Genomic DNA, 26,832 nt, shown 5'->3' on the forward strand with positions numbered 1-26,832 from the left:
GTCGGTATGGCGCATGCGCAGTTTGGATGCCGTGCGCGCCTCCCGGATCACTGCGCTTGCGCCGGCGCCTTCTGGCTGTCGCAAGGAAGCACGGGAGTTGTAGTGTTTTGCTTTATTCTTTCGCGGATTTGAGATAGTCGAGAAGCCCTCTGCCGCGCTGCACCATGGGAGTTATAGTTATTTTTTTCCCCTGCCCGCTTGCTCTCCCACGGAGACGGGAGGGGCCCAGGAACTCCGTCTCCCATGATGCCCAGCGGGCGACGCAAGTGACGCCAAAGGCACGCGAGGGAGGGAAGGAGCGACGAGGAAGCGAAGGGAAAATGGCGGACGGGGCCGAGAAGCCAGCGGGAGCGCAAGCTGCCCCGGTGTCGTTCGGCTTCACGCGGACAACCGGGCGGAGGCGGTTTCTTTTCGTGACGGGGCAAGATGGCGGCGGCGAAGCGAAGCAGGAGCCCGATTTCCTCTCCGCCATTGAGGGGCGCGAGTTGCAAAGGTAGTTGAGTGGGCGGCGGGGGTCGTCTGCGCGGCGCCTCAGTCGCTCGCTTGAGGGGCTGGTTTGGGCTGCGCCTTGCCAGGCCGAGCCTGTCCCTGGCGGGCTCGGTGGTGCCGCTTCTGGCGTGGCTGAGGAGAGAGAGAGACGGGGAGGGGGAGATATCCCCGCATGCAGAAAGCTAGCGTGCCAGGCTCTGCCTTCGCCTTCTCTCCGAGATGCCAGAGGGGATGTCACAGGGCTTTGGGTTATTAGTATTTTTTAGAGTGTTAGTTCTCAGCCCCCCCCCCCGGGTTACACTTTCAGATGAAAACTTTGCTTGCAGCACACCGATTTTTTTATTGATAATACACTGGGAAACAAAAAGCAACAACTCCCAGCCTGGATCGGGGTGGGAATTCTGCCTGTCTCTTCCTTGTCCATGTTACTTAACCATCCCTGATCCTTGGCCATGATGGCTGAGGCCGACAGGAAGCCCACGGACATCTGGAGAGCCACAGGTTGCCAGTCTGTTGCAGCCGCTGCACAAAACACTTGCATCCCAATGTGTGATCTGGACTTTCCACCGGAATACAAATACAGCCAAGAATAAAATTTAAGACATTAACAGATGCAAAAGATAGAGGGGGTTTTGCCCTGCCGGACTTAAGACTTTACTATGAATCAGCAGCGTTTTGCTGGTTGAAAGACTGGCTGCTCCTCGAGAATACAGACATTTTGGATCTTGAAGGATTTGATAACAGATTTGGTTGGCATGCATATATATGGTATGACAAGGTAAAAGTGCACAAAGGTTTTAAGAACCATATGGTGAGGAAAGCTTTGTATAATGTTTGGATAAGGTATAAAGATTTGTTTGAAAGTAGAACCCCTAGGTGGCTGTCACCAATGGAAGCAAAAGAGGTGAAAAAACTGAATATGGGTTCTAATTGGCCTAAATATTTTGAAATTATAGAACAAGATGGTGAAAAAGTAAAATTGCAGAGTTTCGAGAATTTGAAGTTTAAGGTGAGAGATTGGCTACATTATCGACAGATAAATGAAGTATTCAAACAGGACAGAAAGAAAGGCTTCCAAGTGGAGAAGTCAAAACTAGAAACAGAACTGTTAGAACCCAATACTAAAAATTTGTCAAGAATGTACAACTTGCTGTTGAAATGGAATACCCAAGATGAAATGGTGAAATCTAGTATGATTAAATGGGCACAGGATATGGGGCATGACATTGAGCTTGCTGACTGGGAGCAGTTATGGACCACTGGTATTAAATTCACGGCATGTAATGCCTTAAGAGAAAACATTATGAAAATGATCTACAGGTGGTACATGACTCTGGCTAAGTTAGCAAAGATCTATCATCTGCCCAATAACAAGTGTTGGAAATGTAATGAAACGGAGGGAACCTTCTATCACCTTTGGTGGACCTGCCCGAAGATTAAGGCTTTCTGGGAAATGATCTATAATGAAATTAAAAAAGTTCTGAAGAGAACCTTTATCAAAAAACCAGAAGCCTTTCTCTTGGGTATGGTGGGCCAAATGGTGCCAAAGAAGGATAGGACATTTTTTATGTATGCCACAACAGCAGCAAGAATTCTTCTAGCAAAGTATTGGAAGACGCAAGATTTACCCACGTTGGAAGAATGGCAGGCGAAGGTGATTGATTATATGGGACTGGCAGAGATGACTGGCAGAATTCGAGACCGGGGGAAAGAGGCGGTGGATGAAGATTGGAACAAATTCAAAGTTTATCTTAAAAACTGTTGTAATTTGGAAAATTAGGGGATCAGGGTAATAAGAGATAAAGAACTACAGTTGTATTAATAACTTATGGAAGTTAAATTTATGAAATATAAATAAGTTTATTACGAAAGGGTTGCTGAAAAATCTTGAAACAAGAATGCAGAAAAGGGGTGGTACGGGGAAGTCGATTTTGTGTTTGTTTATGTTTTTGCTTTGTTTCCTTTTTACTCATGAAAAACTAATAAAAATTTATTTAAAAAAAAAATACAAATACAGAGATGGGTTCTCCTAATGAACTTAAATTCTTCACCTTGGCAGTGGAGGGGAGAGGGAAGTGTGACATGGGGTTGTGATGCAAGTGAAAGGTATACAGTATTTTTTGTTGTAAGACATAAGTATTCCTTAGCAAAGGATGACCATTAGTTTTTCAACAATGTAGTGTTAGTTCCTGGTTATATCAGCAAGTGACAGTGGATGCATTTCTTACCTGTATTACTGTTTTTGTCAGTCATTTGCAGGGTCAGTAACCTTTATTCCCCCACCCCTTAAGTTCCTCTGCAGTGCATGTGAAGGCATTTGAAAAAGTTTGTGCCTTTTTGCAGTTGTTGTTGTGGTCCAAAATTGCTGTGTGTGTGTGTGTGTGTGTGTAACACAACAAATTACCTGAATGTGTCGGGTCAGTGGTGGGGGAACCTCTGGCTGGTGGGCCTTATTAAGCCCATCACACCTCCCTGTTTGCCCTGAAAGGTTGTTTTGACCAAGCCATGCTCATCTGTCAGTCGTCTGATAGCATAGGACAGGTAGAGCCACTGTTGCAAACAGTTTCAAAAGAAAGAATCAGAAGTGCACTCTAAATCATATAATGCCAGGTGATTGACAGGTGACCCCTGCTGACCTGTCAAAGTGTCCTGCAGTGGGTTGGCCCGTATCCTGCTCCCCACCCTGAGGGAAACTACAAATCAGTAGAACAAAAATATGTTTTGTTCAAAGCAGTTTCTGTTTCTCCCACCTAGTATGAGGGCACCAGTTGGGTGATGGAACGAAGCTTGTCAGAATTTCACCCCATTGTACTTTGCTATCCCTCTGTGAGTAGACAAACCCTGTTGTGGTCTTAATTGGTGTATGCTCCTCTGCAGTGTTCGGCCAGCCCCACAACCGAAAGAGCTTGTCATTCCCCTGATCCAGAAGAACAAATGGAAGAAGCCAGAGGACCCTGCACCACCCCAGGAACCGGATGGGAACAGCTGCGTAGAGGCCCAAGCAGTCAGGGAGCTCATTGAAGGTGAGCACTCCGTACTCCACCTTCTTTAGAATTGCAGCCTTCTCCCATCCTTGAGAACTGGAGCAGAAAACATCAGGTTGGATTTTTTTACCCCATTGGCCGTCACAGTAACCAGACAGACTAGTCACCTAACTCTGAGGCTGTGGAGGCATAAGTGACTCTGAATTGGTAGAAAATGGTTCTTGTCAGTGGAGTTGACAAAAAGCGTTTCTGGTCACTATTGCAACATCAAAGTTCAGGAGGCACTCCCAAGGCTGTGAAGCTGAGGTCAGGATTGTTTATCACTATCAGGCTTGCTTACTCCACCTTAAGTGACTGTTGACACTCTTTAAAAATGAAGAATGTGGTACAAATATCCAGATCTTTTGGTTTTTGCAAACAGCTGTACTATATGCTGGACCTTTGTCCTCTCCCACCCCACAGCCTGCTTAGGAAGGACTGCTTGACTCTGAGGTTTCTTGCCTTAGTTCTGCAGTATGTTGCTTATGCTTCAGCTAATTGTTTCTCCATGCCCAGTAAGGACATTAAATCATGAAATAGAACCTAATTGTGTTTATCATGGTTTGATGATTATCAGTTTGTGGTAACACAGACATTTTCCTTTTTTGTTGGAGGCACCAGTGTTGTGGAATGCCCTCCCTGCTGAAATATGCAAGGCTGTTTGGTTTTGTCATTCTGCTAGCTCTTGAAGACACACCTGTTTAGACAATCATTCCCCTGAACATGAACCTGTTGATCTAACTGTTTTAATTGATCCTTTTAACTGCTCTAATTGCTAAGCTTTTAAACCAGCTTGTTGTATTTTACCTAGAATTGTTTTGTGGCACATTTTTTATTACGTGTGGATATTTCATAATGGGCTTTCTACTTGTAAAATGTTTAGAAGCCATTTTGGTATGTGAGCAGTATATAAATTAGTAAATAAGAATAACTTGATATCTTTGCATTCAGAATCTAGGAAGTCACGGGAGCAATGGGAGAGTGGCACCAAGATAGACCCCACACTTTCCATTCCCCTCCTCATGCAGAACCGTGTCCCTGATGGCTATGAAGACGGAGACAAAGTGGATGTCAGCCTCCGGCCAGAATCGGTAATAGTGGTGGTGGGTCTCTGTGGACAACCTTCTGAGCTCCTATTCAGGAGAGTTTAATACTTGTCCTCTTTTTCTTTTCCTCCCCTCACATTGTTAGTCAACTGAGGCAGATTATGAAGAGGTACCAGTAGAAGCCTATGGTCTTGCCATGCTGAAGGGCATGGGCTGGAAAGCAGGCGAGGGCATTGGGAACACCTTCAAGCAGTGAGTCCTTGCTGAGCTATTTGGGGAGTTCCCTCCCTCCCTTAAGTCCTCCCCCCCCCCATTTTTTTTGTTTTCTGTTTGTTTTTGTTTGTTACTGTGTTATGTACTTTCGTGTTTTATATTGTAAACAGCCCTGTGATCCTTGGATGAAGGGTGGTATAGAAATTTAATTAATAATAATAAAACAGAAAAATCTCAAGGAGCTAATGGTCCAGATTCTGGCAGTTCACAAATAACTGATGGGAAGGGAGAGAAAGGGGATTGGATGTGCTGAGGTTCAGATAATAATTTAATCTACTCTAGATTTGGACTCCATCCTATTTCTGCATGTTTGTGTTGGCTGCACTGCTGGGACAGTGATAACTGAACACGGTGGACTCCACAAGGACATAAAGCAGGGTGTTGGAGTGGCCTGCTTTGCAGCTGTGAAACTCTCTTCACTTTGCTGGAATGCTCCACAGCATTAATCCTTGCTGAAGCTACTTTTATAATGGCCACAATTAAGCAGGTGGGGAGTAATTTTTAACCCATTTGTAGTATTTTAATAAAAGTTCTGCAGACAGGTTGTATTGAACTAGGGGTTTAGTATGATCTTTAGCATTAAGCCTCTGGTGTGGGCCAGCAACAGCTTGAACAAGGATGTAGCCGAAAAGATTATAGCTGAAAATACAGATACATTAGGGAGCATGCCTTATCTCAGTCCAAGGTCAGTTACCAATATATTCCAAGCCAGTTATGAGCACCAAAAAAAGTTCCTGGCAGTGGCTTGAGGTTAGGGAACATGTTCCTATGGGAGGCCTGTCACATGTCACAGACATCATAAAGCACTTTTGTTTAGAAAAAGGCTTCTGCAGGTTAAAGTGACGCAGAGCTGAAGTGATTTTAGCTGCTGTCCTAAGAAGGTTGTTGAAGAGAGGGAGTCAGAAGGGAAGAAAAGGTGGAGCTGGAGCAGTGTTGCTAGAGAGAGAGAGTACCCCAGGAATGGGGAAGCTTTGGTCCTCCAGATGTTGTTGGACCTCAGCTCCCATTTATCCTTGACCATTGGCCAAGCTGGTTGAGGCTGATGGGAGTTGGGAGTCCCTAAAGACTGGGAGGGTCATGGGTTCTCCACCCCCCTGTAGCCAGTCGCTTGGTAGAATTGGCAGCGTTCTGAATGCAAAAGTAAAAATGGTTTTCCTAGCTTAGTGGGTGATGGGCTGTGGTAAACCCTTTGTAAATGCCTCTGGCTTGGCATGCCTAGCCCTCACTGGTAGATGCAGCTCTGTAGCATTTCAACCTTTTTTCCCATGGATGCTGAAATCTCTCCTTTGAGACACCCCAAATTTGCTTGGCAGAAACTTTCCCCGGTGAGTTGTGGCTGTGCCAAGATTCAAGTCCACTGCTTCCATGCCCACTTCTGTCCATTATGCAACAGTACAGGGTTGTCTTCTTGCGGGTAGAAATGCTGCCCCAAATTGGACAGGGTCAGCAATGTGTTTCTTTCTCATCCCATCCTGCTCCTCTTCTTGCTCACATTAAGAGACGTGAAGCCTCCGGAGCACCGTCTTCGACCCAAGGGTCTGGGTCTTGGAGCAGACCGCTCAGCAGCCCAGGATTTACAATCCTCAGCACCCCGGCGACCCCCCAAACCTGGCGAGGAGCCTTCCAAGAGCAAGGATGAGCCATTGGGATTGGTTCCAGGAGGCGCAGTCTACATTGAGGCTGGACCTCACAAGGAGCTGTATGGGAAGGTGAGCTGTTTCTTTCTGCAAACTCCTGCTATTTGTCACTTTGTGCTCAGGTCTGTGTTGACCTGGGGTTTAGTATTCTTCGAGCAAGCAGGAGGGGCTCCCGAGAGAGGCATAAACATTCACTAAAAAGGTAAAGGTACCCCTGCCCATACGGGCCAGTCTTGACAGACTCTAGGGTTGTGCGCCCATCTCACTCTATAGGCCGGGGACCAGCGCTGTCCGCAGACACTTCCAGGTCACGTGGCCAGCGTGACAAGCTGCATCTGGCGAGCCAGCGCAGCACACGGAACGCCGTTTACCTTCCCGCTAGTAAGCGGTCCCTATTTATGTACTTGCACCCGGGAGTGCTTTCGAACTGCTAGGTTGGCAGGCGCTGGGACCGAGCAACGGGAGCGCACCCCGCTGCGGGGATTCAAACCGCCGACCTTTTGATCGGCAAGTCCTAAGCGCTGAGGCTTTAACCCACAGCGCCACCCGCGTCCCCAAACATTCACTAGGGAAGGCATATAGCCTCTACCCTGACTCTTTCCACCCAACTTAATGCTTATACAGCTCAGGACCAGGATACTTGAAAGAGCGTCTCTTTATATTCCTGGTCAATCTTATCCACTCTGCACAATATAAGAATTGGGCTATTAGTGCAGTGGCACCCATCCTTTAGAAAATTATCCCCTGTTAAATATTAGCCAAGCACTATCTGCAATTTTTTTTTTCCCAATTACTGAAGACATTTCTTTTCCAACAAGACTTTTAGGTAGAGATCTTTCCTAGTCTGCTTCTATGTTGTAATTGTTTTTAAAATGTTGTAAATAGGGTTTGTTTTTTTGCTTGTTGTATGCCGCCCTGTGCTGCTTTGGGAGGAAGGGTGGAATATAAATAAAATAACTATGTGCATCATAATTGAATCAGAAGGCAGAGAATGGACCCACCCACAGGGCACCTGTGACATAAGACTGACTGGATCCTGCTACCTTTTTCATCAGGGCTGTGGGCTGATACAGCTGGTTTTCCAGGTTTTAATTGCTTCCTTGGGATGTCTTTCTTGGTACCTATTTGTAGGTGGTTGTGGTGGGGACTTCTCGGCTGCCTCAAAGTCTTTGTACTAGTTTGGTGGGGTCAGCCTATTTTGGGTCTTTGAGTTGAGGTTTGCTTTGTAAGTTTTGCAGAAAGTCCATATACAGTATAGGTTCTATTCTTTGTTCCTGCTCTACAGGCTACTCAGAGGAAAGAGATAGATAGATAGATAGATAGATAGATAGATAGATAGATAGATAGATAGATAGATAGCTGAGCTTGGTCCGCTATATGAGCAAGGATCATAACAAAACTGCTCTGTTTTCCATATTTGCCTGTCTTTTTCCTACTTTGGGAAGAGAGTACTATTTGTGGGTTGAACCCAACTCCATCTGTGCATGAGCAGAAAGGACTTCCACTTGCACGACACAACTGCCCCTTTATTTCTCTCCACCCACCTCCACAGCCCTTTGTGTGCCCCCCCAGATCTGTTCCAGATGATCTGCCAATCCTCCAGAGCAGATTTTGAGGGTCATGCAGGGGAGGGAGGAGCGGAAGGGGAAAACCTGTTATGTAAGTAGAAGTCAACTTTAGCACCCACCCTGTAAATTCTGCATTTTTGTTACACCCAAGGCATTCTGGGCATTGTAGTTTTCTGAATGACCTTTTGCTTCCCTCTTGCTCTTCCATAGATTGAAGGTGTAGATGGAGATAATGCTCGTGTCATGGTGAAATTGGCCATTGGTGGGAAAACAGTAACTGTGAGCCAGCATGGAGTCCGACCTGTGACCCAGAAGGAATATGATAAACTGGCTAAAGACCTGAGTAAGTTTTGGCTCCCCTTCCCTAATGAGGTCACCTAATATTGCCTTCAGTTCTTCCTTTGTGATCTATTCTGGGGTTTCCGGTACAGATTTCTGACATTTGCCCGTGTCTTGCTTTGGGGGCTTGGGTTGCAAATGAGCAGACAGCTTATGCAGCCCCTCCCCATTTCAGTCTGAGCATCCCCTCAAGTTTGCTGTTTTTGCCCCTCCCACTGCAGGCCGCCTCAGTAAGGCCCACAAAGAGAAGGAGGCAGAACAGAGGAATGGGACCAAGTGCGAATCAGATCACAGAACTTCAGAGGACAAAAAGGAGGAGAAGGAGAGGAAGAGGAAGCACCCACCTGGGGCCGAGAGGTAAGGGCATCAGTATAGGGTGGGGCATCTGTGCTGCCAGTTCTGGAGAAGCAACTGTACTAGCAGCCTCTTTGCTGGCGGCTTAGTCAAGGCTAGATTATCCACAGAATGTCTCTAGCCACCAAGAGGAGTCTCTGCCAGCACCACTGTGCATCTTTTGACTTTGCTTCAAAGACATCCGTTGAAGCTGACAGTGGACTAGTTTGCAAGTCATGCTAAGTCACAGTAAGAATAAACGTTGGTTTAGCCGTGTACAAGCTGCATGCTGGCACTTGGGGAGAAACAAACTGCAAGTCTTGACTTAGTGTTACGTATGAACCAGAGTGTGTGGTTTGCTTCTGTCCAACCCAGGAGCCAAGAACAAATCCTGAGATAGTTCACCCAGCACCTGGTGAGCTTCTTTAGGTAGAGGAAATTATTCCTTTATTCCAACCCCCGGGCTGTGTTTTACTTGATAACAAAGCTTTTCATCTCAATACAACCTGGTACAGTTTAAACCATGGATCTGGAACCTGGGGCTCTCCAGATATTGTTGGACTCCAAAACTCATCTGTGTGGGTCAGAGTGGTCAGAGGTGATTGGAGCTATCGTTCTAACAGCTTCTAGAACAGGCACCCCCAACCTGCGCCCCTACAGATGTTTTGGCCTACAACTCCCTGTTGGAAAAACGCCCGGGAAGGCCGCCACCTTCCCAAGACACCGAGGTGTCTCTCCGGTGGTCACCCTCTGGCTGTAAATCTTCCTCCGTCCAGAGAGACCGGTAATAAGCGACCCCTCCCTCCTGAGAGGAGCACACTCGTCTTCTGGCATCTCATTGCAGAAGATGCCTTCTGGCATCTCATTGCAGAAGAAAGAGATAATCAGTAGCTATAAACTACAGTGGTGCCCCACAAGACGAATGCCTCGCAAGACGAAAAACCCGCTAGACGAAAGGGTTTTCCGTTTTTTAGTTGCTTCGCAAGATGAATTTCCCTATGGGCTTGCTTCGCAAGATGAAAACGTATTGCGAGTCTTGCGATTTTTCCCGCTTCCCCCCCCCCCTTCTTCTAAGCCGCTAATAGCCTTTTAGCCGCTAAGCCTTTAATAGCCGCTAATCCGCTAATAGGGTTGCTTCGCAAGACGAAAAAACCGCTGGACGAAGAGACTCGCGGAACGGATTATTTTTGTCTTGCGAGGCACCACTGTACTTTATTCATCAGTCTATATATAGAGAATCCACCAGCCTGTCTGCTCTCTCTGAGCAGCAGTACAGAAGAGCACACTTCACACAGAAGCGAAAGTAACTTTTTACAGTACTGAGACTGTGCTGAGACTTCCTGCCTCACGCTCTCAGACACTCACATGATATAAACAACCATTGTGCTGCTCGCTGAGCAGCTGGTGAGATAAAAATCCTAACACTCCCATGATCTCTAGCTAACAGGACCAGTGGTCAGGAATGATGGGAATTGTAGTCCAAAACATCTGGAGAGCTGAAGGTTGGGGGTGCGTGTTCTAGAATATAAGGAAAGCCCTGCAGGATCAGACGGGTGGCCCATCTAGTGTATCATCCTGTTCTCACAGTGGCCAGCCAGGTGCCCCTAAGGAAATGCGCAAGCAGGACCTAAGCGCAAGAGCACTCGCCCCAGCTGCAGTTTTCAGTGACTGATCTTCAGAAACATACTGAGCATGGAGGCAGAACATATCCATCGTGGCCAGCAGCCACTGATCTGGAGGGCCACGGGTTACTTGCCCCTGGTTTTAGCAGCGATCCCTCATGAGTGGCATTAATACTTGACTGCTTCTGGTGTTTTTTTTTTAAAGGTATTTATTAAAGTTTTCAAAGTATTACAAAAAGAAAAAAGAGAAAATACAAAATAAAAATAGTTAAAAACAATTCGATCTTTCCGTATCTTATCTTTCATTTGCTTGTTTCCCGGACCTCCTCACACCTCCCTTTTTTGTATTCCAGTTCAATTTATTGGTTCAGCAAATCCTTTCCCTCTTTGTTTTATCCTGATCTTTAATCTTAATATATTGTAGCTTTAGATTATCACCTGTTAACAATCCATTTTTTCATATTCCTTTATGACATTACTGCTAAAAACCACTTAACTTCAATCCAACATCATTCTAACATTCATTAATTTTGCAATATTTCTGCAAATAGTCTTTAAATTTCTTCCAATCTTCATCCACCGACTCTTCTCCCTGGTCTCGGATTCTGCCAGTCATTTCCGCCAGTTCCATATAGTCCATCACCTAATACTTGACTGCTTCTGTGCCTTTTGCTCATAGAGATGACCGTGCTGTGAAGCAGAATAAGGGTGGCAGTGGCAGTGGCGGTGGCAGCAGCAGCAGCAGCAGCAATAGCAATTCCTCTTCCAGATCTTCTCACTGGTTGCGGCGAGACCTGCGAGTCCGCTTTGTGGATAAGCTCTTCAAGGGAGGCAAATACTATAATACCAAGGTATTTCATGGAAGTTCCCTTTTTAACATGGGCCAGTTTTATAGGAGGCCTCACTCAGCCCCCCCCCAGCTGTCCCTTGAAACAGATGCCAGTGCTGCAGCAGGGCATGTGTGCCAAGTCTGCACCCATGCCATCTGCCATTTGGGCCATAGGATGGATTTCCAAAGTTAATTGTCTTGAGGGGGTGGGGACCCTTCATCCAATGTTGGGCTACAACGGGGCTGTTTTTTTTGGAGAGTTGCTTATTTGAAAACAACTCCTATATAAAAATGCAGCAATTGTATCAAACCCTCTTCACCAAGGAAGGGTGGAGACCATGCCTTAAAGGAACTCCCCCGTTAAAAACTGTGGTGATGCACTCCTGAGAGATGCCTGTGCCACTTCAGAATGTGTATGCTTTCTACTGTATTGAGGTTAAACTCCCTTTTGATCAGAGTTCCCCACGCACCCAAGACCAAGCCTGTACCTGAGCTCTAATCTTACGAGGCAAAATGGCATGAAATCCTCTGCTGGCTTCTCCCCCCACCCTACCCCCCTCCCCTCCAGATGGTAATCGAAGATGTCCTCAAGCCAGACTCATGTGTCTGCCGAACAGAAGAGGGCCGCGTTCTGGATGGTGAGTGTGTTCCTGACTCTTCCTGACTATCCCTGGCCTTCCCTTGGAACCTGAGGCTGTCTTTGTGTAGTTAAACTGCCCTCGTATACCGTAGTTAAGGTAGAAGAACATTTTCCTATTCTTAAGCAGTAAATAGTAAGGACCAGAGTGCTTAAAAGGCTGGGTGCTTCACCCCTCACCATTAGAACCCCAGTTTGTTTTTGGAGCCCCTCCCAAGTGGATCCAGTTTGTCATCTGCAACTTGGAGGGGGAAGGGTAGAAAATACAGTTGGACCCTGCTGCAAAGGGGCCTTCCTATAGGAAAGCGAGAGATCTCTCTCTATGGCAGCCAAAGCCCTAGCTTCAGCCAAGGGTAGCAGGAGGGTCTTAGAATGTGACTTGTAATTAGATGGAGAAACTGTAGATGACCAGGCTAGTGGCCCACCAAATTGTTGCTACTTCATCTGACCTCTTCTAATGGCTGAAGTAGTAGCCTCTGGGATAGCTCAGTTGGTAGAGCATGAGACTCTTAATCTCAGAGGCACAAGTTCCAGTCTCACGTTGGGCAAAAGGACTCCTGCATTGCAAAGGGTTGGACTAGATGGCCCTGTGGTCCCTTCCTTCCAACTCTCTGATTCCTCCTTCCACAGGAATTCACGAGTCCATGCTGGAGACCGTTATCCCTCGAAGTGATTCGGACTTGGTCATGGTGGTGCTGGGGGAACAGGCTGGCCGGGTGAGTCACAGATCACGATGGGTGGGGCCTGAGCAATTACCATGAGATGGGTTGGGCCTCTCGTGAAATGAAGCTGGTATTGATGGCAGAGGAGCAACAGCGAAGCACTTCTTCCGGGTGCAAGAGAACCCTGAGAGTTGCTGGGAGGTCTCTGAGCTTCTCTTTATATAGGAATATGAGCTGCGCAATAACACACACACATGCAAATTATGCAAATGAAGTGAGAGAGATTCAAGAAAACACTGGACAGAGAACGACACCGGTGGGAGTGGAGGGTGGGGCTTCTTTGTTGTCCTGGCTTCAGAAACATGTAGCCTACATTCCTGATTCAGCTTCGTGGGTGTAGCTTTTAAGCTAAGGCTTTGCTCAAATGGTCTTCAGTGTCAAGACTCAGCCCACAAATTCCTAACAGTAATGTTCCAATGTTAGTCCTACTTGGAGTGGACTCACTGAAATCAATGGACGTGACTAACAGATCCAGCCATTTCAGTGAATCTGCTCTAAGTATGATGGTTGAATACAACCCAGTGTCTCTGAGCATGTGTAGTGTGCTTTTTTCTCTCTTACCGCAGCCACCTCTCGCATGTAAAAATATCATTCCCCTCTCACTCTATATCCCATGGGTTCAAAGTGGCAAGCAATACTTTAAATTTATTTATTTAAAATGATGTGGGCTTATGTCTCACAGTTATTGCAATAAAGATAATGAATAAGCTACATAAGTGGGTGCTAGATGTGATTGTTGGAAAGCAATAGCAGTATTTTGAATTTTATCTGCAGACATCTTGGAGAACAGTTGAATGCTTAGGGTTTGTTCATTTTTAATCTAGGGTAGGGAATAGGGGAGGGTGAATTTTCTTCTTTCCTTCCCCACACATTATCCCATAAGATAGCTAACATTTGTGTCAGTATGCCTTTAAAATATTTATAAAGCTCTGATATTAAAAACAAAACATTCAGAGTGGTTCCAAACAAGAAAACCTAATCCTCAATAAAACTAATACAGTAATTCATAAACTTGGATTAAAAATGCAGTACACACAGCAGATGGTATGTGCCAGGCCAATATTACTGAGTTGGGAAGGTCTGGGTGATCAGAAGAGGTAATTTATAGTCATATTTTCATTAAAATCAATCCCAGAATGGGGTGCAATATACAAGTATATGATACATGATAAAATAAAACAATATGAAAAACCAGACAGCAATGATAAACCAAATTGGCATCTGAACACTGTAAGAGTGACAATATTTGTCAATTAACCAAATCCCTGTGTAAATAAAAATGTGCCTACAAAATGCCTACAGCCCATCAGGGTTAGTGTCAGCCAAATCAGCAATGGCAGGGTTGCCACTATAGAAAATTCCTTCTCACACGTTACCACACCTTGCACAGTCAGCAGGTGTGACCCTGGTAAGAGCGTGTCTGTAAGCTCTCCAAAGACTGGCCTGGTGCATAGGGCTTTATGTCCACATAGGCACCTTGAATGTGGCTTGGTAGCTAATTGGCAGCCAGTGCAGCTCCTGTACACCTGGTGTTGCATGTTCACAGTTAACCACTGTTCTCTCCAACCTTGCTGCCATGTTGCTGCTTCTGAACCAAGTCTAAAAGCAGCCCTGCACTGCAGCAATCCAGTTGCGAAGATACAAAGGCATTCACTGCTGTGGCTAAGCTATCACTGTCCAAGTGACTCCCATAACCAGAACTGCAAACAGCAAGCAATGTTTGCTGATAAAGGTCATGCCAATGTTGAAATCTTAACTTGAAAAGTCAAGGGCAGAAGGGAAAATGGAGCTAAGAACACATAGACGCATGGTGTGTGATGATATGCAGTGTGCATGGAGAGAGCAGTGCATGCTTGTATCTGTTAAAAAACACCAAAACCCTCTGCAGTCTCAGGCAACGCGTTACTCTCTGCTCTCTCTCCACCTAGGTGGGCCGCATTCTTCGTCGAGACAAGGCGCAGAGCCGCGCACTGTTGCAGCTGCAGCGGGAAGATGAGAAGGTCTTGACACTAGAGTATGATGCTGTCTGTCACTATGTTGGTGGATCAGAGGACGACTGAGCTCCCTCCAGAATACATAACATCTGCAGGACAGAGGAACTCCTAGACTGAAGGGGCAGCCTTGTTTCTTCAGGGCGGGGAGTGGAATGTTGAGCACATTAGAGGACAATGAACAAGACTGCCTCCATGGCAGGTGCTCAAATCACCCCCACAATTTTCTAGAGTGTTTTTTTTAAATATATATATATGTGTGAGCTCTAGGTGTGAGGCTGCTTGCAATGTGCACAGACTTGTATCTAAACCAATGACAGCACTCTAGAACCTGAGTGTCAAAAGATTGCCAAAGGCAAGAACATCCACAGAGAATGAAATCTAGAGCACAGCCAAATAAGTTGCAGGTCAACTCTTGTTCTAGAGCAGCAAGCAATTAGGATCAAAGCAGTCTAGATCTGTCTGATACAGATCCAGGATTCTCGGGGGCTCCTTAATCAGTAATACCTTTCGGTATCTCTTTTTGAACTCTAGGCTGTGCTCTAGAGATGGACTACTGCAATTTGTATGATCTACATAGGAGGGAGACTGGTATTGTGTGTGTCTGTAGGTGAGACAGCTTGCTCTTAATCTAAAAATGCTTTGAGCATTCAGGGATGGAATCTAAAATTATGTGTGTCTGTCCTGGGTTTTCCAGAATGGTGCCTATTGTTGCTGATTGACCTATGCTTACAGTGTCTGTGGGAAAATATCTTCAAGCAATTCATGGGCAGAAGAGAATATACATTGTACTAAACTTATGGTCTTTCATGAGGACAAGAGATGAGGCATTTACCAGGGTATGCCCAAAAGAAGGAAGTACACTTATCTTAAAGTCATTCTATAGCAATAGCTTCAGAATGCTGACCTGCACAAACTTGGTCATCTTAACTGGGTGTCTGTGCATTCTAAAGAGTTGTGTAAGTGGTTACCTAAAAGTGGCATGTGGAAAATACATGTCTTCCTAACTTGCTTTCATCTGCTGTGGAAATGAACATGGGAGGACCCAGCTTTCAAATAAACCAACTTCCATGAATTGAGTTACTTTCTTTTTAGTTAAATTGTGCTGTAAGTGTAAATAAACCTCATATTTTCCCTTCTCTTTGTGTGGTTGGTAGTATGATTCTGAGGACAGGTGCAACTGTCTCTCTGCCATTGTGACCCTTGGTTCCTTAGGCAGATTGCCTTGATGTTGTTGTTGTTGTTTAATCGTTTAGTCGTGTCCGACTCTTCGTGACCCACTGGACCAGAGCACGCCAGGCACTCCTGTCTTCCACTGCCTCCCACAGTTTGGTCAAACTCATGTTGGTAGCTTCGAGAACACTGTCCAGCCATCTCGTCCTCTGTCGTCCCCTTCTCCTTGTATCCTCAATCCTTCCCAACATCAGGGTCTTTTCCAGGAAGTCTTCCCTTCTCATGAGGTGGCCAAAGCAAAAGCATCAATTCTTCGGCGATCAGCCTTCTTTATGGTCCATCTCTCACTTCCATACATCACAACTGGGAAAACCATAGCTTTAACTATACGGACCTTTGTTAGCAAGGTGATGTCTCTGCTTTTTAAGATGCTGTCTAGGTTTGTCATTGCTTTTCTCCCAAGAAGCAGGCGTCTTTTAATTTCGTGACTGTTGTCACCATCTGCAGTAATCATGGAGCCCAAGAAAGTAAAATCTCTCACTGCCTCCATTTCTTCCCCTTCTATTTGCCAGGAGGTGATTGCCTTGATAGCACCCTGTAATTTGACAGTAGGTTTTAGCCCTCTTGGGCTTTTCCAGACGAGATTTTAATCTGTGGCATCTCTTTACTAGATAATCAGTGTGGTGCTGAGAGAGAACGGGGCCACCACAATGCCCTTAAAGCCTTCATCAGTGCTACGCCATGTCTGGGGGGGGAAAATATCTCGCCTGCAGGCGCAATTCCTTCCCACCCCTTCCTCTGCCAGCTTTAATTCTACATGAAGCTAGCTGGGATCATATCCACTCCATTGCACAGTGCAATGGGGCTTTCTCCTCATTACATTGTCCTGGGATAGATCAAGTCAAGTACAGCATGAGAAGCTTAATCTCGGGGTCGTGGGTTCGAGCCCCACATTGGGCACTGCAGGGGGTTGGACTAGATGACCCTCGTGGGACCTTCCAACCCTATGATTCTAAAATACTGTGTCTACTTTAGGAATCAACCAGCTACTAGCAGACTACGTACCCGCTGCCAGAGCAGCAGTGCTGAAAGGGAGGCTATGCATCTCCTCTCTTGCCTCTTAAGCTTCAAACTCGAGGCCGAAACCGGCCGGCAACGCCGAAAAGCTCGGAGTTGCCAGCTTTAAAAATGGCCGCTCCGAAGTCTCCCCGCTCCCTCTCGCCTTCCTTCCAGTTTCAAAAATGGCCGCCTTATGGCGTTACGGCTCCGAAGGTTCCCTCCCTCCCCGCGGCCTTTCTTCCAGTTACCAATATGACTGCTGAGGCTTCAGAGTCCCCTCTGTGTCACGTGATACAGAGCCGCTCTGCGCCTCCTCTCGGTGGCCTGGGCAAAGCTAGCCTGGCTGGTGTTGACTGCGAGGGGAGCGCGACGTCCATGTAAACAAGGCAGGGGAAGAAGGGGCGCCTCAGGTGAGGAGGGGGCGCCCGGAGGGAAGGAGGGCAGGGCACGCCGGGCACCTTTGGGGGCAGGAAGAGGTCGAAGGGACGTGCCTGAGACCCCAGGGGTTGCGTGATAGGATTTGGGGAGGCAGGAAAAGAGGTTGGGGGCCCGGCTGTGCCCCGTAAGGTGGGGCGGGGGGCGGGAAGAGAAGGCACTTTATTATTACCAATTATATATATACGTGTGTGTACACCCCCCACACCCCTATACTGTATATTTTCCCTGACAGGGACTCAAGGCGGCTTACAGATAAAATAAGAACAGCTTAAAACATAGGGGGGGGGACATCATTAAAGACAATTAAATATATAATTGTCTAGAATATTCATTTATTTATTTAGAGCATTTGTACCTTGACTCATCAGCCAAAACAGCTCCCAGAGCAGCTTACATGAAATCAAAGCACGACTACCCACAGGCTTACATTCTAATTAAGAAATAAAAATGCCACACACAAGGGAAAAGGGACAAGGAGGGAAGAGGAAAATGGAAAACTCAAAACTCAGGCATCAATTTCTAGACCATTGTTTTTCTGTTGAGCGACTGACACAGTTCAGAGGCAGGAGGAAGCCTGCTTCCCATATCTCTTCCTCTCCCTCTGAGGCAGCTTGACGAAATGGCTGCCCCCAGATGACAGTTGAGAGGAGAGGAGGCCTGAAGAAGCAGGCCTCTTGCAGCAGGGAAAAACTTACAGATAATTACAATAAAATTTGCATGGCACCAGCCCTGGTGTTCCAAAGTTGGAATGTATTCCAAACTCTGGGAGCAGCCACCATCGTGAAGGCCCTCTCCTGGGCCTCAGTTGCAGGAGCGTTTACAGAGAATTACCTCCCAAGTGGGGAAACGGATCAGAGGAAGCCACTGGTGCAGGTTATGGTACAATAAGACTTGGGGAAAGTGGAAGATCCCATTTCAGAGCTGGTTAGCTGGAGGCGGTGAGAGGCAGTACAGTGGTACCTCGCAAGACGAATGCCTCGCAAGACAAAAAACTCGCTAGACGAAAGGGTTTTTTGTTTTTTGAGCTGCTTCGCAAGACGATTTTCCCTATGGGCTTGCTTCGCAAGACGGAAACGTCTTGCAAGTTTGTTTCCTTTTTCTTAACACCGTTAACACAGTTGCGACTTGACTTCGAGGAGCAACTCATAGCACGCGGTGTGGTAGCCTTTTTTGAGGTTTTTAAAGACTTTGGTGATTTTTAAAGCTTTTCCAAAACTTTCCCGACACCGTGCTTCGCAAGACGAAAAAAATCGCAAGACGGCAAAACTCGCGGAACGAATTAATTTCGTCTTGCGAGGCACCACTGTACTGGGGATCTGGGGCCAAGGGAGGGTGTCATGGGGGTTGTTATGGGCGGTAGAGAGAATCTGAACAGGAAGAGCAAAACATATTATATAAGAAGGGACAAGACTGGCAGTAACCAGAATCAGATATTGGGGTGTCCCAGGATCATCATCATCATCATCATCATCCCATCTGGCTGGGTTTCTTCAGCCACTCTAGGCGGCTTCCAACAAAAGATTAAAAATTCATTAAAACAGCAGTCATTAAAAACTTCCCTAAACAGGGCTGCCTTCAGATGTCTTCTAAACGTCAGGTAGTTGTTTATTTCTTTGACATCTTGATGACAAGATTTGTAAGCTGGAGGAGCAGGGAGACAATGAGAATAACAAATGTAACAGGAAAGTATTGGAGCTGCTTTTCATGTCCTTGGCACTGCTCCGTGTTGATTTCTGTTTCTGACTTCCTTCTCTGTTTCTGACTTCCTCCTCTGTCAAAACAGTGTGAGGGAGCAGGCACCCCCTGTGTTCCTGACCCCATTGAGGGGTGTGCCCACAGGCTCATCATGGCACAGCAACGTGGGGTCAACAGCCTCCGCTTCAACCAAGATCAGAGTAAGTGATCTCCTCCTACTGGATCTCCAGCTTGGATCCTCCACTGCACTTTTACTAGGAGTCATGAGCTCCCCCAAAACTGATCCTTTCTTTTTGGAAAACTGAAGGATCTTGGGCCCTGAGGAGACACTGTCAGCCTAACATTTGAGGGCAGCATGTGCCTCTGACTAAAGCTTTCCATTGTGGTTAACTTCCAAATTGTGAGGTGCTGGGACTCAGGCCTACCTCAAAGCTCTTCTCACAATCCCAAGTAATTGGAAAGTATGCAGTGGTTACTTATGGGTGAAAGAAAAGCCCTTTGTTGCTGCTTGGAGGCTTATAGCTTGATTTGTTTTAGGGCCGGGCCCTAGCATTGACTGCAGGGCTTCATCCTGACTCAGACTAAACTTTCAAGTGCTACATTTTCAGCGTGTGTTTATTTCCTTTCGTTTATTTTATATGCTGCTCCTTCCTCCATCCCCTGCAAAATCAAAAATAAAAAAATTCTAAAAGTGGTTTGTGACAATAAAAATATACATACAAAATAGCCAGGCATGTTTGATCCATTCCTTCTTCCACTGCAGGCTGCTTCTGCTGTGCTATGGAGACTGGGGTTCGGATCTATAATGTGGAGCCTCTCATGGAGAAAGGCCACCTTGGTAAGAAATGGAGGGGCCTGAAAATGGAATTGTGGGGCACCTGCTTCTTCTACACGCAGGTGTGTGTGCTAAAAGTACCCCTCTCTCTTTTTCCTTCTGCCAGATCATGAACAGGTGGGCAGCGTGGGATTGGTTGAAATGTTACACCGATCCAATCTCCTTGCTATTGTCGGTGGAGGTGGCAACCCCAAATTCTCTGAGATCTCAGGTATGTATCAAGGGAAAGAAGGGAGGGAGGCTGTCAGAACATACCGTATTTTTCACTCTGTAAGACGCACTTTTTCCCTCCTAAAAAGTAAGAGGAAATGTGTGTGCGTCTTATGGAGTGAATGCAGGCTGCGCAGCTATCCCAGAAGCCAGAACAGCAAGAGGGAGTGCTGCGCAGCACTCGCTCTCGCTGTTCTAGCTTCTGGCTTAGCCGTGTGCAGCCTCTTCAGGGCAGCGGGGAGCCTTATTCCCACTGCCCTGAAGAGGCTGCACAGCTATCCCAGAAGCCAGCTATCCCTGTGCACTGATCCTTCTTGCTCTTCTGGCTTCGGGAATAGCCACGCAAAGCCTCTTGAGTGCAGCGGGAGCGCTCCTGCCTCTTCGCTCAACAGGCTTTGCGTTGCTTTCTTGTATCTTGTTTTCCTCCTCTAAAAACTAGGTGCGTCTTATGGTTGGGTGCGTCTTATAGAGCGAAAAATACATTAGCAATCTGGCATAGTTGTGATTTCTGGATATATATAATTGCTTCACTTCCATCACTGAATACTTAATAACCTCCAAAGAGGGGGGACGTTATCTCCTTGTTGGTTTTCTATGATTTTCTTCTCTCACACCTCCAATGTTTCCTTTGCAGTCTTGATCTGGGATGATGCCCGTGAAGGGAAGGAGGGCAAAGAGAAGCTGGTGCTAGAATTCACCTTCACCAAGCCAGCCCTGGCTGTTCGCATGAGGCATGACAAGTATGTTGAAGAATCATCCTGTTTCACCAGGTTCTGGAGCTGAAGTGGGGTGGGGTATATGGAGTCGTGTTCACAGCAGAGGGAAAATTAGGATATAAATGAAGGCACACTGTCGTCATTTCTAGTACTCTTGTGTATGGCATTTCCAAATCCAGGAATGTGCTTAAAGCCCAGCTGTCCATATCAACACAACACAACTAATCGAGTACCGATTGACTGTTGCTTGAAGTGAGTGGACGTAACAATTTAACAGCCTTGATGACGATGACAATAAAACAAAAGCATCAGCAAAAAAACCAGAAGGATCCAACATAAGTCTTGCAATAAAAAAACAGGACTACAGTAGAATGAACACATGAATGTGTACAGGTTTTTTTAATGCTGTAAATGTGGCAATGAGAGGTTGATGTCTGTACAGCCATGCACTATCTGTGCCTCATATTTTCACCACCATCAGGTCTTGGTAACTTTATATGTTTGTGTATTTTTTTCCAAGGGACCTTTTCCTGCCTGTGTTAGGAACAGAAGCATATTTTATTCAGCATGTGCCAAATTTGAGAAAGGCATTTAGATTTTTTTGAACATATATCTGCCGGAATGTAAGCTTGGATTATGGGTTCTCATCTGAGTCCTCCCTGGTGATAAAGAACTGAAGTTTTCCTTTTTCAAAAATGTGTTCTATAGCCAATGGAGCAGCTCTGCCATTAATGCAAAGTCAGCCACATCCTTTGCAGAACATTTCTCAGATATATATGCATGTATAGATGCACACATGCAGGGAGAGAGTTTAAATTACAGTCCATTTAGTTCTATACTTTTATTTTGCTCTTTCCAATTTCAGGATCATCATTGTGTTGCGGAATCGAATCTACGTCTATTCCTTCCCAGATAACCCCACCAAACTCTTTGAGTTTGACACTCGGGAAAACCCCAAAGGTATGAGCCCCATACAGTCTGTCTGTCTGTCTGTCTGTCTCTCTCTCTCTCTCTCCTGCTAACTTCACCTGAACAGCCCCTTCTTATGTCAGCAGACCCCATCCCAGTCCTATTCATGTATGAGAATCGAGCCCAGCTCTGATTATTGTCTGCTTTTCCCTTCCACCTCAGGACTCTGTGACCTCTGCCCCAGCTTGGAGAAGCAGCTCCTGGTTTTCCCTGGGCATAAATGTGGCAGTTTGCAGCTAGTGGTAAGTGGAGAGGGCAGGGAAGGTAGGCATAGGAGAACCATCAACAAACCCATCCTTAGTCAGTGCTAGCTTATTATCACTGTCATTTAGCAATTTGGAACTGCCTCTGTTGAGCAGGACCAAGGCTCTTTCTAATCACAAAAAACAACAACCTGGGTCATCCAGAACCAAAGGCGGTTTATCCCATTCCCATGCAGTACAGGAAAGGTCAAGGGCATTATCATTACTCATCAAGGATTGTATCCAAAGCTGCCAGTGTAATTCTTCTGGTGCAGTACCCCGCATGTACCCAAAAATCTACCCAGGGGACCCCCCAAGCCTCTGGCGCTGGTTTTGAGGGCTTGCAGGGGGTTTGAGAGAGCAGGAGAGGAAGAGCACATTGAAGTCTCTTGCCGCTGCAGAGACATGTTGTAGGATGTACGCTGGCAGGTGGAACTGCAGTTTCCTGGCTCAGTTATTGGATGTTTTTGCTCATTTGCAGAGTCTAGTTTTTTATTGATAGATTGTTTATTTTGCTTGGTTAAGCAACCATGTTCACAGATGGATTATCAAGCAGTCACAGGCAGGGTGTGAACATGGTTACACATCCCTAGTATTGAAACAATTCAGAATTCTGTGTCCTGCATCATGAAAAGCTGTGTGTGTGTGTGTGTGTGTGTGTGTGTGTGTGTGAAGGTAAACAGTTTGCATATGTATTATATGGGATGAAATGAAGAAAGTCATTGCACAGCTTCCACACATGCCACAGAACTTCTACTGCACTTTACTTTAAAATAAAAAGGTAAAGGACCCCTAGATGGTTCAGTCCAGTCAAAGGCGACTATGGGGTGTAGTGCTCATCTTGCTTTCAGGCTGAGGGAGCCGGCTTTTGTTCATAGTCAGCTTTCCGGGTCATGCAGGCAGCATGACTAAACCACTTCTGGTGCAACAGAATACCGTGACAGAAGCCAGAGCGCACGGAAAAGCCGTTTACCTTCCCACTGCAGCAGTACCTATTTATCTACTTGCGCTGGTGTGCTTTCAAACTGTTAAGTTGGTAGAAGCTGGGACAGAGCAATGGGAGCTCACTCCGTCACTGGGATTCAAACCGCCGACCTTCCGATCAGCAAGCCCAAGTGGCTCAGTGGTTTAGACCACAGCACCACCTGCTCCCCTACTGCTCCCCTCTACCTTACTGCACTAGCAGAAGTTGCATAGTGGCTTCCATTGTATTCAGCTTTATTTTACGGGGATGAGTAAGATCTATGCAGGGCACTGATTGCCTCACTCCCTGGTCAAGGGGGAAAGGGAGAATGCAAGCATGTTGTGGCACATGATCAGTCCTTACAAACCATAGGGTTTAGGAGGGGTGTTCTGTCTGGACCAGCCTCCCATGTCTGTGGCTGTGCTGAAACTTGATATTCCCAGTATGTGAATCACTAGTTCATTTAGAATCCCACCTTCCGGCTGCTCAGTCACGTGACTTGGAGCAAGCAAGGCTGCATATTAGATCATGCCGCTGCTTCTTTTGACCAAAAACTATTTTGTCCCCAACTTAGGATCTTTCCAGCACCAAACCTGGGACCTCCTCTGCCCCCTTCACGATCAACGCCCACCAGAGTGAGATTGCCTGCATCTCTCTCAACCAGCAGGGAACTGTGGTGGCCTCTGCCTCTAAGAAAGGGACCCTCATCCGCCTCTTTGACACCCAGACCAAGGAGAAGCTGGTGGAGCTCAGGAGGGGAACAGATCCAGCTACCTTGTACTGGTGAGAAACGACACACTCCCAGCCACACATGTTAGGAATACATTCTTCACGAAATAGGTTAATAGTTCCTCGAAACTTTAAAAAAGCATTCCAGAAGTTTCTTCAATGTGTAGGAGTGGCACTCCAAGCTTAATTGATGTCAGCTGGAGATGCAATTAAAAGGAGGAAGTTGAGTTTGCAATGTGAGGCACGAGGAGAGCACACATACGCTGTTAGTACGCTTGCTTACAGCTATCTGAAGAAGTGTGCATGCACACGAAAGCTCATACCAATAACAAACTTAGTTGGTCTCTAAGGTGCTACTGGAAGGATTTTTTTTATTTTGCTTCGACTACGGCAGACCGACACAGCTACCTACCTGCTTACAGCTAGTTTGGATATATGGTGAAGTGTGCTGCTGAGTTTGCGGTATCAGGACTGTTTATTACTAGACTGAAAGTATAGCGTGCCAAAGAGAGGAAGAAGGACTGTAAATAGTTTGTAGATGGTAGTAACTAAAAATGCTTGTATAACCAAATAATAATAATAATAATTTATTATTTATACCCCGCCCATCTGGCTGAGTTTCCCCAGCCACTCTGGGCGGCTCCCAATCAAGTGTTAAAAACAGTACAGCGTTAAATATTAAAAACTTCCCTAAACAGGGCTGCCTTCAGATGTCTTTTAAAGATGGGATAGCTGCTTATTTCCTTCATATCTGGGCGCCACTACCGAGAAGGTGCTCTGCCTGGTTCCCTGTAACCTCACTTCTTGCAATGAGGGAACCGCCAGAAGGCCCTCGGTGCTGGATCTCATTATTAGTGGCCAGGTGCAGTCCAGCGACATCGAGGAGCATTGGGCAAATAGTTTTGTGGGGCTTTGGGGAGACGCTCTGCAGTGGCGACTCTACTTTTACCTCTCCTGCTCTTTTCGCAGGGAATTTGTCATTGCGTGGGTGCAGTGGTGGGGAAGAGATTTTTAATCAGGGATCCTCCCTGATCCCCTTAACCTTCTCTTCTCTCCACAGCATTAACTTCAGCCACGACTCTTCATTTCTCTGTGCCTCCAGTGACAAAGGGACCGTCCACATCTTTGCCCTGAAGGATACCCGCCTAAATCGGCGCTCAGCGTAGGTAGTTGGTCGACGCGCTCAAGGGGAAAGCGTTGCCGCCTGTACTGTTCTGACCCTCTTCCTTCCCCCCTCTTTCAGGTTGGCTCGTGTGGGGAAGGTCGGGCCGATGATAGGCCAGTACGTGGATTCTCAGTGGAGTCTGGCCAGCTTCACGGTGCCAGCGGAGTCTGCCTGCATCTGCGCCTTTGGCAGGAATACCTCCAAGAACGTCAACTCGGTCATTGGTGAGTGGCACTGATGGGTGGCTGTGGGTGACTCTGTTCCCCTGTATCGGCTGCTGGACAGCTCGCTGCAGAACAGCTGTGGCTGTGCCCCATGGCCGGCCCTAACGTTAGACATGAGGACACAGCCTGCCTCGGGTGGTGGTTTGGCTGCCACTGAACAGCAACAAATTGCCCATTGTGGAGTTTATTGTTATAATCACTTCCCACACTCCCACAGCTCGGCCACAGACATAGGTAAGGTAAAGGTAAAGGGACCCCTGACCATTAGATCCAGTCAAGGACGACTCTGGGGTTGCGGTGCTCATCTTGCTTTATTGGCCGAGGGAGCTGGCGTACAGCTTCTGGGTCATGTGGCCAGCATGACTAAGCCGCTTCTGGCGAACCAGAGCAGTGCACAGAAACGCCGTTTACCTTCCCGCCGGAGCGGTACCTATTTATCTACTTGCACTTTGACGTGCTTTCGAACTGCTAGGTCAGCAGGAGCAGGGACCGAGCAACAGGAGCTCACCCCATTGCGGGGATTCGAACTGCCGACCTTCTGATTGGCAAGTCCTAGGCTCTGTGGTTTAACCCACAGCGCTACCCGCGTCCCACGGACATAGGAGGGAGGCCCAATTTTGAACTTCCTTCCTCGTAAGCTCTCTTTGGATTAATCGTTCCTGCTGTGTCCAGAGTGTCTCAGTTCTGTTTCTCCTCTTACAGCTATTTGCGTCGATGGCACTTTCCACAAATACGTCTTTACCCCGGACGGCAATTGCAACCGCGAGGCCTTTGACGTCTACCTGGATATATGTGACGATGATGACTTTTGAGCCCAGCTGTGCCCCTGCCAGGGGCAGGCAGAAGAAGGATGCTGGGCAACTGGGGGAGCATTTGATTTGGGGCATGTTAAGGACCCAGGCTGGGAAAGAACAAGGTTCTGGTGGGAATCCCACTGGACTTTTATGACGGGGTGGGATAGATCCTCAGAGAACTCTCCTCTCAATGCTGTCGCCTCGGATATCCTGTTCCTACGCTCCCTTTGCCTGGCTACCCATCCCATGTGGGACCAGCGAGAAGGCTCAGTGGGGTGGAGTGTTTGGAAAGAGAACTTTTCAGAGTCTGCTCAGCCTGGATTTTGGAAGCTGGGGAGGCAGGTTCTCACCTCTTGGCATACATTTGGAGGGGGCAGGGTGGAGAAGGGGGTAGAACTATCATTAAAGTTCAAGTGCAAATGCTTCTCATTTGCTTTATTGTCATTCTGTAAGGGGTGGAAGACAGAGGCTGAAGAATCCAGACCTAGCCTAGGACTAATAGTCCACTTGGGGGTCATTCATTTGCATCAATCGGGAGGGAATGAATAATCACTTTGTGTGGAAGAATGGCAGGGATGAGGGGGAAGTATTGTTTGAAAAATGGTAGGCCACACATCATGAGCCAATGCTATTAGGTGCACCTCCCTGTCCCCTCAACACCCTTTTTCTTCACATGGATTTCTGTTTTGTGCATTTTGGCTCCAGTAAATGCAATTTAGCAAGCTCCCATGATGCATCTGATGCAACAGTAAAAGTTCAGAGGAACTTGCTTTATATTCTCTTTCATTCATAGGCAGAAGGCTGGTTAGATCCCTTATCAACAAACTACTACTGCATGGGCAGGGAGTTCTTGCTTAAATGTTTGCATCAATGATCACCTCTTGTACTTCTGAAATGGTACAATCCAAACACATATCCAGTCATTATGTTGCTCTTCACACTCTCTACTGGTTATTTTTGGTGCAGTTTTGCATCCAGCTGTTCAAATCCACACAACAGGGTGAGCTCCCGTTGCTCTGTCCTAGTTCCTGCCTACCTAGCAATTTGAAAGTATACCAGTGCAAGTAGATAAATAGGTACCACTCCGGCGGGAAAGTAAACGGCATTTCC

The 26,832-nt window shown here is 46.7% G+C and overlaps 2 protein-coding genes across 2 annotated transcripts; both read left to right on the forward strand.

Annotated features, from left to right (window-relative positions):
* Window positions 1-149: 149 nt before the first annotated feature.
* GPKOW (G-patch domain and KOW motifs) lies at window positions 150-15,648 on the forward strand. Its single transcript, XM_028711639.2, has 11 exons — window positions 150-493; window positions 3,367-3,512; window positions 4,464-4,603; window positions 4,704-4,810; window positions 6,330-6,540; window positions 8,247-8,379; window positions 8,597-8,732; window positions 11,010-11,181; window positions 11,728-11,797; window positions 12,427-12,512; window positions 14,447-15,648. The coding sequence occupies exons 1-11, from the start codon at window positions 165-167 to the stop codon at window positions 14,576-14,578; spliced, it is 1,662 nt and encodes a 553-aa protein (XP_028567472.2). The 5' UTR covers window positions 150-164; the 3' UTR covers window positions 14,579-15,648.
* Window positions 15,649-17,007: 1,359 nt separating this feature from the next.
* On the forward strand, window positions 17,008-26,146 carry WDR45 (WD repeat domain 45). The gene is made up of 11 exons (XM_028711914.2): window positions 17,008-17,151; window positions 18,963-19,074; window positions 19,638-19,712; window positions 19,816-19,920; window positions 20,554-20,659; window positions 21,501-21,595; window positions 21,767-21,846; window positions 23,385-23,593; window positions 24,600-24,701; window positions 24,783-24,928; window positions 25,631-26,146. The coding sequence occupies exons 2-11, from the start codon at window positions 19,026-19,028 to the stop codon at window positions 25,738-25,740; spliced, it is 1,077 nt and encodes a 358-aa protein (XP_028567747.1). The 5' UTR covers window positions 17,008-17,151; window positions 18,963-19,025; the 3' UTR covers window positions 25,741-26,146.
* Window positions 26,147-26,832: the final 686 nt, after the last annotated feature.

This window comes from Podarcis muralis, chromosome 17 (assembly GCF_964188315.1).
Source record: "Podarcis muralis chromosome 17, rPodMur119.hap1.1, whole genome shotgun sequence".
Taxonomy (NCBI): domain Eukaryota; kingdom Metazoa; phylum Chordata; class Lepidosauria; order Squamata; family Lacertidae; genus Podarcis; species Podarcis muralis.